We start from the raw sequence: 14,122 nt of genomic DNA, 5'->3' as shown, positions 1-14,122 counted from the left end.
TTATCTTTGGTTAGTATTCGGTAATTCACTTCAATGGTTTTGTCTACTGTTACTTTCTCATGTACGTAACTACCATTTATGAGTTGTGTTATTATACTAACTATTTATTAGGTACCTACATATGTATTACACATATAAGACATATATTATATGTCTCGTCGAAAATGTAAATTTAATAATAAATAAATTATTATATACAGGTATATAACTATGTTCCAAATTTTTACTGCATATTATGTTTTTTAATGCATATGTATGCGCATAAAGTTCCGAGCCTTGCTTATTATGTATGACCAATCGACGTGTCTACTCATGTAGCTTATTTCTATGCGGCCGCCTGGGGCAAAACGAGTAAAACTTCTCAACACGAAAAGTTGTAAAAACTTTTTTTTATAAATTTTTTTTTATTACATACTTTGTACATAATAACTAATCATAATTTACTATAGGAATCTAATAGTTTTCTTATACCATTTTTGGTGGTTCATTTTCTCCTGTGCACCATAGTACAAGCCATTACTATTATTAGTATTAAAATAAAAAAAAATATTTATCATATCTAAACTTATATTTTTACTTCTCATAGTAAAGAATAAGAGATTTAATATTTATAATAAAAATTAGAAATTGAAATTTTTAAAATAATTTTTTTATTTTATTTTCATAAATTATAAAATTCGAATTGATTATTAGATAAATACTCTACTGTTCTGTCGATTGAGTGGTGTCACTTGCATAATTTTGAAAGAGTTCATACTTTTTTATATCAATTAAATCCTTTTGTGGTTCACTTGAATTTGAATTGAATAATGATTTCATTAAATATTTTAAGTTCCATGTTCTAGTTTTTAACATATTTTGAGGAACTGTACAAAAATTGCCGGAAAATGTACTAGTGTTAGACTTGGATTCGTTTTGCATAACTTTGACTTTATATAATACTTTTGATTAAAGTTTAATGCTTAAATCGTTTGGGATTTATCTGAAATTACTTTACAATGAAAATATTGTTTCTTTAAATATGGTTTGATTGAAACTATAGTTACCATGAAACTATTGTAATCCTAGTATAACAATAGAGGCCTGTATTTTCTAATTGTTTATTCAGTGCGCATTTTCAAATTTTTAGTAAGAGGGGGGGGGGGGGGTAAAGTTTTTCTAAAAATAAGTGATTTTATAGTGTTATAAAAAATACATATAAGGTATGAATTATAATAATTATATTCTATTGTTATAACTAGGGCTAAGATGTTTATGCAATTGCATATTTTTTTCTATTTATCCAATTTATTGCAGACCTGGATACAAATTTGATTCATGTTCTACTGAATAAAATAATGCTATTTTTATTTTGCATATTTTTGTATATTTAGTGGTTTTTTATTTTAAATGCATATTTTTGGATTTTAAGAATATAAATGCATATTTCAAAACAATTTAATGTAAAATATAAATAATGTTCCTTATTAGGTATTTTTATACTGTGCTTGTCCGGAATATTTATTAAATAACGATTTAATAATAGAATTTTGTATAACTTCATGCCATGAGTATGTGGCGACGACCAAGCGACATATTGGTACGATTTTAATCGCCATGTTTCCATGTCGGTCGTTAAAGCCTCGATTACATTGAGCGATTTTACTAGCGTTTAAAGTCGCGCGCTTGTGAGCGTGTAGCGACTTGTCCGATTACATTGAGCGATTAAATTCGCTCGTTCGCTAGTCGCGTACACTCATTCATGTGATATACATATAATAGAAAGTTGTCATTGATATAGATAACTCATTCGTTTTCGTTTATGTTTTAAATTGTATTATTTATTAATTATTTATTATTATTTATTTAACTGGGCCCCGTTCATCCTTAGAATATTTTGATAGGCTGCAGTCTTCGTGTTTTAGTTCTTTTAATAATGTATTGGATGCATCATATTTCTCTCGCCTTGAAATCCAACTTCTGATCCATAACCTTTTATTTTTATACTTTTTCTTTTCTAACTCCTGTCGCAATAAATGAGAAATCACAATAACTCGAACTACAGCTTCCGACATTTTGACCAGTCACTAATTGTTGGCACACTAGCAATTTCACCAGCTAGGGCGATTACATTGAGCGATTTCACTCGTTGGAGTGTAAAAAAGTCAGTGACTAGCGACTAAAGTAGCCCGGCCGTTTACATTAATCGCGAGCGAGTAGCGAGTATTCAACACGTGGCGAGTAAGCGACTAAGATGATTATATTGAGCGACTTTAGTCGCAGCAAGTTAATTCGCCAGTGCCTAGCGTGTAAACTCGCTCAGTGTAATCGAGGCTTAAGAGTACTTTTTATTATTTATATTTTTTTGCAGTTAGTTTTACTTTTTTTTAAAAATGCCGAAATGTAAGTCGTTTTGTTCAATTCATCTTAAAATTTTTGTAGACGAGTTTGGAAATTATGTTTTTTCTACGGATGGTACGGTTTTGTATTGTAAAGTGTGTGAAATTAAATTTGGATATGAACGTCGTTTTACCTTCGAACAACACTTGAAGACAGCCAAACATATCCGCACAGCTGATCGATAGAAACAAACTCAGTCACAACAACTAATTTGCAATGTGGTCGGTAAAAAATCATCATTTTACATGGATATGTGCAGAGCATTTATAGGAGCCAATATTCCTTTCCACAAAGTAAATAATAAAATATTTCGTAATTTTTTAACAAAATATACAGGTAAAGAAATACCAGAAGAGTCAACTTTACGCAAAAATTATTATCTGATTGTTATGAAAAATCAATTAAAAAAAATTAGGAATGATATCACTGGCAAAAAAATATTTGTTACTATAGATGAAATAACAGATTACGAAGGCCGCTACGTAGCAAACGTGATTATTGGTATTCTTTATAAAAGTACGCCGGGTAAATTGTATTTATTGAACTCTGAAGAGTTAGATAAAACAAATTACTTCACAATTAGTAAAGTTTTTGATCAATCCATGTTTCTTTTATGGCCAGAAGACATTTGTCACGATGATGTTCATTTATTTGTTACTGATGCCGCCCCATATATGAGCGAATAATTACTACCAATTCGTTAAAAGCGCTTTATTCAAAAATGGTGCACATCACCTGTCTTGCACATGCACATCATAGAGTAGCGGAAACAATTCGTGGAAAATTCAATAATGTAGACTTGTAGACTTGTGTCAAACGTTAAAAATGTATTTTTGAAAGCACCATCATGTTTAGAGATTTTTAAAACAGAAGTCTCTGGTATTTCTCTACCTCCAGTGCCTATAATAACACGTCGGGGAATATGGTTAGAGGCGGAATTTTACTACACTAATAATTTTACAACTATACAAAATGTATTTTTAGAATTAAACTTAGATTACGCAGTTTCAATCGAAAAAAGAATTAGCATTATGGCTGAACCAAATTTAGGCCCAAACTTAACATTCATTCAGTCCAACTTTAGATTTTTACCAGTCAACATAACTAAATTAGAATCATCTGGATTAACTTTGTTTGAATCAATTAATGTTGTCAATTATACTAGAGAAACCCTCAAAATGACTAATGGAAAAGTAGGAAAAGAAATTTACCACAAATTTCAGAATGTAATTGAAAAAAATAAAGAATTTAAAACTTTGGTACAAATTTCGAAAATACACTCCAGTGAAGTTGATACTATGGAAGGAATAGAAGATTTGAAGGTTGAGGATCTTGCATTCTTCAAATATGCTCCAATATCAATTGATGTAGAACGAAGTTTTTCATGCAACAAAAATTTACTTCCCGATAACAGACGCAGTTACAAATTTGAGCAAATTAAAAACATTTTAATTTGACCACATTAATTAGCACAGTGTAACACTAATAATCTAATAATTAATAAATAGTAAATAATACTGTAAATTAATGTAAATAAAACGCTATGTAAATTTAAAAAATGTATTTTAAATTGTAGTAAAAAAAAATAATATATAAAAATAACTACTAGGCAATAAAAATATTATATTTTTATTTTATGAATTGTAAAACATTATTTTGTGCATATTTTGGTAATTTATTAGTGCATAAATGCATGCATATTACAGTAGTTTTAAGTGCATAAACATCCGAGCCCTAGTTATAACAAATTAAAATGAATAGATATTTACAACCAGATGATATAAATCAGTGTTATCCAACCTTTTGTAGTTAACAGGTAAATTTATTTTTATAAAAACACTGGGGACCACAAAAAAAAAAAATTATATTATTATCCAGTTAAATCCGCAGTAAATAATAGCTATCTAATAATGACAACTAGGTGGAGTGATATAACCAACTTTCACTATCTTTCATCACAAGAATTTGGATTTGCTATGGCTGTTATAAAAAAACGATTCATAAATTCATATGTAGTGTATGTAGTGAGCTGGATTTAATCATGGTTTTGGGCGTTATACATTGCACGTCTATCTACGATTTATAGAATAAAAAATAAAAAGTGTAACATCATGGAACAATTTTGAATTTTGTTTTTTTTTTTTTTAATATGTCTTCAAGGGCCGCAGTTTTGATATGTAGAAGGTAATTAGTAATTTTATGGTGAAGAATTTCGGTAGTTTAAAATATAATATAGCCTATTGAATATTAGTTATTACCAGGGCTCGGGACTTAAAGCACTTAAAATTATTAAAATAAGCGCTTAAAAATATCATTATAAGCACTAAAATAAGCATTTAAAAAATTTAAAATTAAGCAAAAATATTTATTAAAAAAAAAACTATTAAGTTCTAACTAAACAATAAAACAAAATAAAAATACATTTTCACTTTCAAAACTTTAAAAATTTTCTAAAGAATTTTTCTGAAAAATAAAATGTAAACTGTTCTTTCTGTTTTTGATCATTCTGACGTTTGACACTCAGTTCTAGTTTCAACGTTGGATTATCTTTATTAACCCTACAACGATGGTTCGGATGGCGACGAGCTACGTGAAAACGTAGATAAGATAAGAATTATTTTTATTTTTAATTCTATCAAAAACGACTTTGAAGAAGAAAACTATAAAAACGTAAAAAAAACTGGTCGAATAAGTAAAAATAATCAGAATAACTGGAAATAAGCATTTTTTTGAAAAATTGCTGAAAAAGCCAAAAAAGGCACTTTCAAATTTCATAATTGTGCGTATTATAACTTGACATACACTGTGAGTGTGACGTCCTTTAAACATAAAACAAAAACTGCGTAAATGTGCTATAAATAACAATTAAACTGCCAAAATTTGTCAAATATGCATTTTGCTCAGAAAACGGCAAAATATGCGAAAATATGCAATTAAAATTTTTGTATTTCAATCTGTTATGATTTAAAACAAATTTAAATCTTACTTAAACTATTCTGCAGTCATTATTAAGCAATATGCAAATGCAACAAGTCCCGAATCTTATTCATCACATTAATAATAAATGTTCATACACAAAGTAAATTATTCACTTACAGTATTAAGATTTATCAAGCATTTTTAAATAGAATTTAGACATTTAAACAGTTTGTTGAATATGCTAAATGCATATTTGATCACAATTTAATCAAAACAAATATTAAATGTAAATAGGAAAGTCCAATTAAATAATTAGGATGAATAGTTGAATAATATGTTAATAATTTTTATTAAAAACAGTTACTAAACAAAATCACCTATTAAATTTTCCACAAAAGTATAATATAATATAGAATTATAGTTAGTCGTGAAATGTTAGTTCATGAAAACTATGATAGTTGGTAAACTCACGTTTTTCAGTATTTTATAATGATATCAATAATAAATAAAGTAATATGTTTTTATTTTATTTCCTTAATAATTCATGACAATTTTTACAAAATGAAATATTTAAATTTGATGTATTAAATTGTATTAATTAACTTTAAGACATTTAACTGCCAATTGTTTAGTTTACATTTAATTATTAAACAATTTAAACAGAAATAATTTTAGCATAAGTTTGTACATACAAATAAATATAAAAAAAAATCACTAGTACCATATTAAACACACATTGAGTTAAAAAATATTGACATTTTAAACCAAATAAGGCATTTAAAAAAATTGTAAAAAAAATTATATTAATACAAAAAAAAAAAAAGAAAAAAAACCTTAAATTATGTAATACTGAATGAAACTATGTCTAGTTATCAATGGTTGAAAATTCAAGGAATTATAATAAACACACCTTTTTTTGGAATATAACTTTGTAACTTTTCAATGACATTCATACGACAAAATGTTGATAAAGTATAAAAAGTTATTAAGGTATATGAATTATTTTGAATGGAATTCTTTGATGCAGAGTTTACAACTCCAGCAGCCTTCTGGTGGAGATGTAAGTGGGGGTGTTAAGCAATATACATGATAACCGCGGTCACAATCATCACAAAACAGAAGTTGATCCTAGAATAATAAAAATAGCGATAATTTTTCTTATGAATTTATAATTTTAAATTGTTATGCTTACATCATTATCTGATGTTCCACATATAGAGCAGCATTTGCACTCAATGCATTGCCAGCGATATTTTCCGACCGAAATTATCATATTTGCAGTAAATTGGAGACATGTTGGATGACCTTTAAGATGTATTAATTTTTAGTATATAATGCAAGAATATACAAAAAAAAAAAACATTGAATAAAACCATTTTACCTGAACGTCCACAGTCTGAACAAGAAATCAATATTTCTGGTTGTCCGGATTTATTAGATACTTCATCGCCCAAACAAAAATCACAATAAGGTGACGGATTAGCAGCTGATTTGTTATTGGCTCCAGATTTCGTTTTAGAATATCCCTAAAACAGAATATTTTATAAAGTTATATAGTTATGCGTATAAATATATTATAACCGTTACTTCTCTTGGCACAGGTTTATGATGAGATGCTTTAGTTGGAGTTGCATTTGATGAGTAAACTGAACTTGCAGCGCTTGTAGCTGCTTCATTTGGATTCAATGACAAAAGTGGTGAACTATTTTGATGATTCGACATCCTAGCTGAAACCCGTTTCGAGTGAGGGGCAGGAGAAGCGACAGAAGAGTTGTTGCTACCCGATGGACCTGAAACATATTACCATTGATTCGGTCCAATTGTACCTTGACCAAACCATGCATTTGGGTCTACAAATTACAATGCATACTTCAAATAATCTTGTAGTAGGGAAGTTATTCCCAGAGGTGTGATGCACTGCAACTTGCACAGTTAATTTTTCCCTACTTTTTAAACTTATTATATATAATATTTAAACTATAAAACTAAATAAAACCAGCTGAAAAACTTAAACTACTAAATAGTTCTACAAGAAATAAATATAAAGCTAATTTAACTTCTGTCATTATCAATAAACCTTAAAAAAAAAAAAAAACACGAATACACATAAACAAATTATGTAGATATGTTTTCGTACAATTTTTGAAAATAGTTACTTATCAACTGATAACAATTATATAATTCTATAAGAGTATTACTATTAATCAATTGAAATAATACAATAGAAATTTAACATGAAATATTAATTCTATTAAAATGACATATGTATACTTAAATATCTCTTAGGAAGAATGAAAAGGATTACTATAAAAAAATAAAACAAAATATATTTATAATTCCATGGTTTATTTAGAGTAAACAATTTTTTAATACAAAACCCAAAATATGTCCATAGTACAGCACCCTTGCCTTAATGAATTATACGGACTTAAAATAATCAGAGTAGAATTCAGAAATGAACACAAAAGGACAAGTTTCCAATTTTAAAATGACTCCATAATAAATTACAAAGTGAAACGGTCTGAATCGTCAAAAAAGATATACATTTAAAATAATTATTAAATTTGATTACAACATGTATGTTTAACATAAATTATATTTAAATTATAATTTAAATATTGGTTTTTAATGAGTCATCTTAAAAATAGACTTTATTCAATGAATTACTAAATTTATAAATTCCCAGAATGTAATTTCACTTATTTAAAACAATCGATAAATTCATATTCATTTCTCATAAAATACTAGGTTTATGCATATTACCACTAACAGTTACGCAGAAATTGTATTAAAAACAATAAATTATAAACAAGTATATAGTGAGTATATATATATATATATATATATATATGCGTGTGTGTGTGTATGTGTGTTTATGTGTGTGTGTGTGTGTATACATAATGCATATATGTATATGGCTTTTATGACTGTTATAAGGTAATTTCATGACAAATTAAATTAAATGCTATTAATATTAATTGTTACATCATTATCTAAAATACATAAAATTGGTCTACTTCATTTTATATCATAAATGATTGATTTTTGTCATTCAAAAAATATTAAAAAAAATATATTTAAACCAAATAAAAGATTACTTATATTTTTACTATAGTTATATTAATTAATAAAAATACTTTAAAAATTATTAATTCGATGTAGGTTAAGTAAAAAATATTTAAATAATGAAATAATAAATACTTTTAATACTTATTGTTATGATAAAAACTGTTCCAAAGATTTTGTAAAAATAGGTCTCATTTAAACATTATTTACATATCAACTAAAAATTATTTTAAGTTTGAATACTTTGGACCAAAATGTATAATAATAATAATAATAATAATAATAATAATAATAATAATAATAATAATAATAATAATAAAAATAATAATTATATTAGTAATAGTTAATTTTGATAGGTAACAATGTTGAGAGGAAATTTATAATTTAAATTAATTAATTTGACATATGTTGTACTATAAATAGTTGTATATGTTAATTTCAAAAAATGTTTACAACAAAAATAATAAAACTTAAAAATCGACTAGAGAAAATAAATATTCCTTAAAAGTAAATAATAAATAACACATTTGACTGGTATATAATTTTTAAAGATTATACTTAGTAAAGTTGTATTTAAAACATTTGTATGCATTTTGTAAAAATTACAGTTTTTACTTTAAAATAAAGTTTAAATTTAAAGTTGTATTAAATTGCTTGAAGTAGTTTGATATAAAATGTATAAATAAATAATATATGAAATTAACTCATTAATTGATATTTCAATTTTTAAAAAATTAAAAATTTCGATTTAAAGTAGAATTGAAACAATCAATTTCCATTGATCAATTTAATTTTAACTAAAATTAAATTAAAAAAAAAAAAAAAAATTAAAATCCCAGTGCAATACAAATGTTATACACTTTATAAATATTTTAGCTTGACTGAAAACTAAGTGTCTCATACATATAACTCACTAAATTCTTTCCTAAATCGTCAAAATGAATAGTTAAATTTTACCTAATATTATTAATTTATAATAATTAAATAAATAAGTCAACTGCCTAGTAATAAATGATTGGTGTAGTTATAAAATATCACATTTTTTTTTTTTAGAATTTACATAACTATCATTTCAATATTTATCTATATTATAATAAATTAAAATTCATATTTCATTGTATAGTGAAGGGAAGCTCATGATTTGTCCCAGGTTATAAGTGTAATACTGAATTTTTTATGTGCTACACTAATATTTTCATGCTATTTCTAACATCAATCACAATAAGGCAACAGTAATGTAGTACACATGGAAATATTTGTACAAAATATTTATACTAATTGGTTTAATTCAGTACAACATAGGGTTAAAATTCACTAATATAAGTAGGAATGTCAGATGTTCGTAATAAAAAAAAAAAAAAAAAAAAAAAAAAAAAACAAAAAACATTTAATTTTAACAAAATAAAACAAATTATAGCTATTAGAGTATTCTATGCTATTGAGATGTTATTATTTTGGTTTAAGGACCGTGGTTAAGTCACTGCCACCAGCATTATTATAATGATAATGTTGCCATAAATTGATGTACACAAGGTATGGCCCAGACCTTCACCACTAAACCCTTTTATAATATTGTCTGTCTTTCGGGACGTCTGCCACCTCCATCTTATCCTTCAAACAAAAACAAACAAAAAGAGGGGCTTTATTTTATTTTTTGAAAATTATTATTGAAATATATGTTTTTGTTTAACGTCACATTCAAGCGCATATGCACTCGTCACACATGCATACACAGAGCTGGGACAAATCATGATTGAGATTTGAAAACAATTTGTATAAAAAGACAAATAAACCAATCATCAACAGACAACGAAATATTTTGATTAAAAAAAAAAAAGATTTAAATCCTGCATCATTTTGTATTTATATGCCATGAGTTATCAAAGTATTTGGTAAAGCATTGTCGTTTTAAAAGTAGTTAACTTACTGAAACATAGGTTCGAAGAGCTTAAAATCACAAACCCTAAATCCATACAATCAAAAAGGCTTTAAAATCACAAGTTTACACTAAATTTGTATTAAAGTCTTTTTGATTTTAATTCATGCCCAGCTCTGCATATAAATGAGAGGTACAGGGAAACGCCTTAATCTAAACAATTTTTATGAGGTAAGAATTATTTAAAAATCCATTAATTTTCCAATCAAAATATATAAATAAATAATTGTGTAGTGACATTCATATATAACATATGGTCATAGCAAAAACTTTAAGAGACAGCTAATATAAATATATTTGTTAGAATGAATATACATAAATAAATTATATTTGTATCATATTTACATTTAACTTTTTTCCCGTGTACCCCTCACAATATGTATACTGTTAATTATGTTGTTAATAAGCACTAATTACAACATGAATGACAAACTACACAGAAAGAATATATTATAAAATTATTTTAAGCTAGTGCTATAACTTTTATTTAGTTTAAGGCATAAAACGACTAACGCTTACCAAATCATACACATAATTCTTGTATATGATTAATATTGAATGACTTAGATAACATTTACTATCAATACTAGTTCAAAATATTAACTGTTTGAATAAAACAATAATAATAACAAAGTATGCTTTATTCATAGTAAAATTAAAAAACAAAAAACAAGTTTGAACGAACTCAAAATATATAGCAGTCAAATAAATTTAACCATGAAATTAAATAGTATTGTAAGATTCAAAACTATGGTTTAACCTTTTAGTTAAACATAATCAGTACTAATTTAATTTTTAACATTTTATTAAATCAAACTAAAAAAAAAAAAAAAAAAAAAAAAAAAACTGAAATGTTTAAATATTTAACATTTATACAAGGCTAATAAAAATATTTTCAATATTACAATAAATACATGTAATAGCATGCAGTCAATTTTATTGTGACAATTAATCTATAGATATAACAATTTAAGTTTATTACAACTCAATAAAATATACTCAATTAAAAGCTCCAAACTTTCTGTCTTACTTTATTTCACTCAACTAATAGAAATGCAATACGATTGTTACAAGTGCTAAAGAATTCTACATTCATTGAAAGCAAAAACTTTTTTTTAATTTACTAATTACAAGTTCAATAGAAACAATAGTGACACTCATAAGGCTAATCACATAAAACAAATAATGGACTGTGATCTATATTCAGATTACATAACTTAAAAAATATGAATAGAAAGGAAACCCACTGGTAAAAAACTAAATGTTATTGCATGCAAGCATAAAGCATAAAATAAAATACATTATAAAAAATTCAAAAAAATATTTTTAATTTATGGAGATAATATAATGACAGAATTAATAATAATGCTAAAACATAGATTGTTTATATAACAGTTTATTAAAATTTTAACAAATCAATTAAAACAAGTATAATAAAAATGCAAGAATTATGTATAATTAAAAATTAAGAGCTTTTATGTTTGTTAGTATCCAACTATAATTTATAAATCATACTCGTAAAAATTAAATTTTGAACTCAAATTACTTGAACATTATTCAAAAAAATATTGGATATAATAAAGAAAATTATAAAATCAAAAATATCAAGGTATTAATTTTCTATTCGTCTGAAATTGAAAAATTTAAATTACAATGTAGTAATAGACTTTGAATTTAATGTTAATTGACAGGAAATAAACAAGTGCATTACACCTATACGTAAGTAAATACTTTACTTCAAATATGTATAGGAATTCTATAAATGAAGTTCGAAAGAAATAGAGAAGTATAGTAAAATTAGAAGTGTTAAATTAATACTTTCTACTATTCTGGAAAGTATTTATAGTATTTTGTATATAGGTACTACATTTATATTAATTTCATTTTTTTCCAAAGGTGGATCATATCATTAAATACCTCTGGATGAAAAATTGAACTGTGTACATTCAACTTTCATCAGTTATATGACACGTAAAACAAAAATTTTGAAAAATATTCATATATAAATGCTAAAATAACAACATTTAGGAAGGTTATGTTTGTCAAAATAAATTATATAAATCATTGCTTGTTCATATAATTTCCATTAGTATTAATCAAAACTATATATTTTAAAACAAAATATTTAATATAACTCATTAAAACATTTATAATTTATAACAATAAAGTAAAATAATTTATGAAACAGATTTTTTTTTCTTGCAAAATTGAATAATTGTAATTAAATAATGGTCAAAAAAAATTCCTGGAAAAAATTATAAATATATTTTTTTTAATCTAAAAATAATATCTAAAATATTGTCATTAGTCAAATAAAATTAACATTTTATTTAAAAAAGGAATTGAAAATTATTTGTTCAGTTGATTTTCTCAGACTCTAGTAATATAGATGGGTTTTGAAACTTGATTAATTTAAATTAAATAAAGAAATTTAAAAGATGATTTTTGTAAAAAAAAAAAGAAAAGGTAAAACAAAAGCCAGAGCTAAAGAGTGTACAGCCAGAAGAATGTTTTATTCAAAGCGATTTAGTGATTACCAGGGGCATTAAGGAAGGTGACATAACTGTCCTGGAATTTGCTCCAACCTGTTGTAGTTTGTTGTTGTTCAAATTGTTGAGACTGCTGTGTTTGTGGAGACACAGGGGTTGATACTAAACCACTCTCTTGACTGGCCTCTTCATCTGCTACAGGTATATTGGCAGCAGGTTTTTCCTTGTGTGAATGAGTGTAATGATAAGTAAGACCAGGACGAGTCTTGTAACGAGCTCCACATACTGAAACATTAGCATACGCTAACACCCTCATACAGCCGGCATAATGATCACGACAAACAAAAACACTCAAACGCAAACAAGTTAGACTAGTGTACTGACACAGAGTGACAATTGCAAAACAAATTACAAAATCATAAAAAAAAATCAAGTAGACATAATATAAATTAAGTTGAGCATTTTTTTTATTTTTACAAAAATAAAACACCATATATATTAGAGTAAAAAAATGAACTTTTTATAAAAAAAAGATAATAAAAATGTAACATTTCTAAATAAATACACCTAAGACCCTTTTTATACTGATCAACCCAAACTATTATTAAAGATGGTAATTCTTAAAAATTGAACTTTAAACCCTTATAGACTAAAATTGTAAATGCTTTTGATCAGAAAGTGTATTAATAATAATCCTAAATTTAATGTTACAATAAATTCAAATTTTCATTTCATTACCTGCCTAAAATAAATGTATAACATACAAAGAACCCTATATTTAATTATGTTTATACGAATAATACCACTTTATTGTGCTCTACTAACACAACATGCATTATGGTATAATATGCTAATTTAACATAGATTGAAATAATCAGGGTAAAAATAAATGCAATTACTTATTCCAGGTTAATCTTTAGTTTATGGTCAAATTTGTGCAAGACTAAAAAATTTTATAACCACAATAGGTATATAAAAATGATATAAACTTAAAATAGCATAAACCAAGTATATCACAAACTCAAAATAAGTGTACTTACGGTCACATGCATATGGTTTATCAGGATCTTGAAGGTCAATGAATCCACTCATTCCTTTTTTTCTTCCTCTTCCAGATGTTGACCCCTTATATATTAATAAAGTTAAAAAAAATATGAATAAAATGAATAATTATGTATGCATTTTATTTGCTAGTTAATTAACATAAAAAAAGTTCAGTAGAGCACCAGTTATTTATACTAATTGAGATCAATTTTATATGATTTTATTAAAATAAAATTAGTTAAATTACATATTAACATACTAAATATTCCACTTGTCTTTAAGAATAGCC

General features: G+C 25.5%; 1 protein-coding gene across 1 annotated transcript in view; it reads right to left on the bottom strand.

The window, feature by feature from the left end:
• Nucleotides 1-6,130: 6,130 nt before the first annotated feature.
• LOC112688755 (zinc finger protein ubi-d4-like) overlaps nucleotides 6,131-14,122 on the bottom strand; it is a 9,810-nt gene continuing 1,818 nt past the window's right edge. The window contains exons 2-7 of the mRNA XM_025562107.1: nucleotides 13,830-13,914; nucleotides 12,838-13,074; nucleotides 6,886-7,088; nucleotides 6,680-6,824; nucleotides 6,491-6,603; nucleotides 6,131-6,426 (exon numbers count right to left, since the gene is read on the bottom strand). Coding sequence (XP_025417892.1) covers nucleotides 6,298-6,426; nucleotides 6,491-6,603; nucleotides 6,680-6,824; nucleotides 6,886-7,088; nucleotides 12,838-13,074; nucleotides 13,830-13,914 — 912 coding nt within the window. The 3' untranslated portion in view covers nucleotides 6,131-6,297. The remainder of the gene's footprint in view (nucleotides 6,427-6,490; nucleotides 6,604-6,679; nucleotides 6,825-6,885; nucleotides 7,089-12,837; nucleotides 13,075-13,829; nucleotides 13,915-14,122) is intronic.

This window comes from Sipha flava, unplaced genomic scaffold (assembly GCF_003268045.1).
Source record: "Sipha flava isolate LNK unplaced genomic scaffold, YSA_version1 3_pilon_pilon, whole genome shotgun sequence".
In the NCBI taxonomy this organism is placed as follows: domain Eukaryota; kingdom Metazoa; phylum Arthropoda; class Insecta; order Hemiptera; family Aphididae; genus Sipha; species Sipha flava.
Note: the sequence above shows the minus strand (reverse complement) of the source record. Positions and strands in the feature narration are given on the sequence as shown.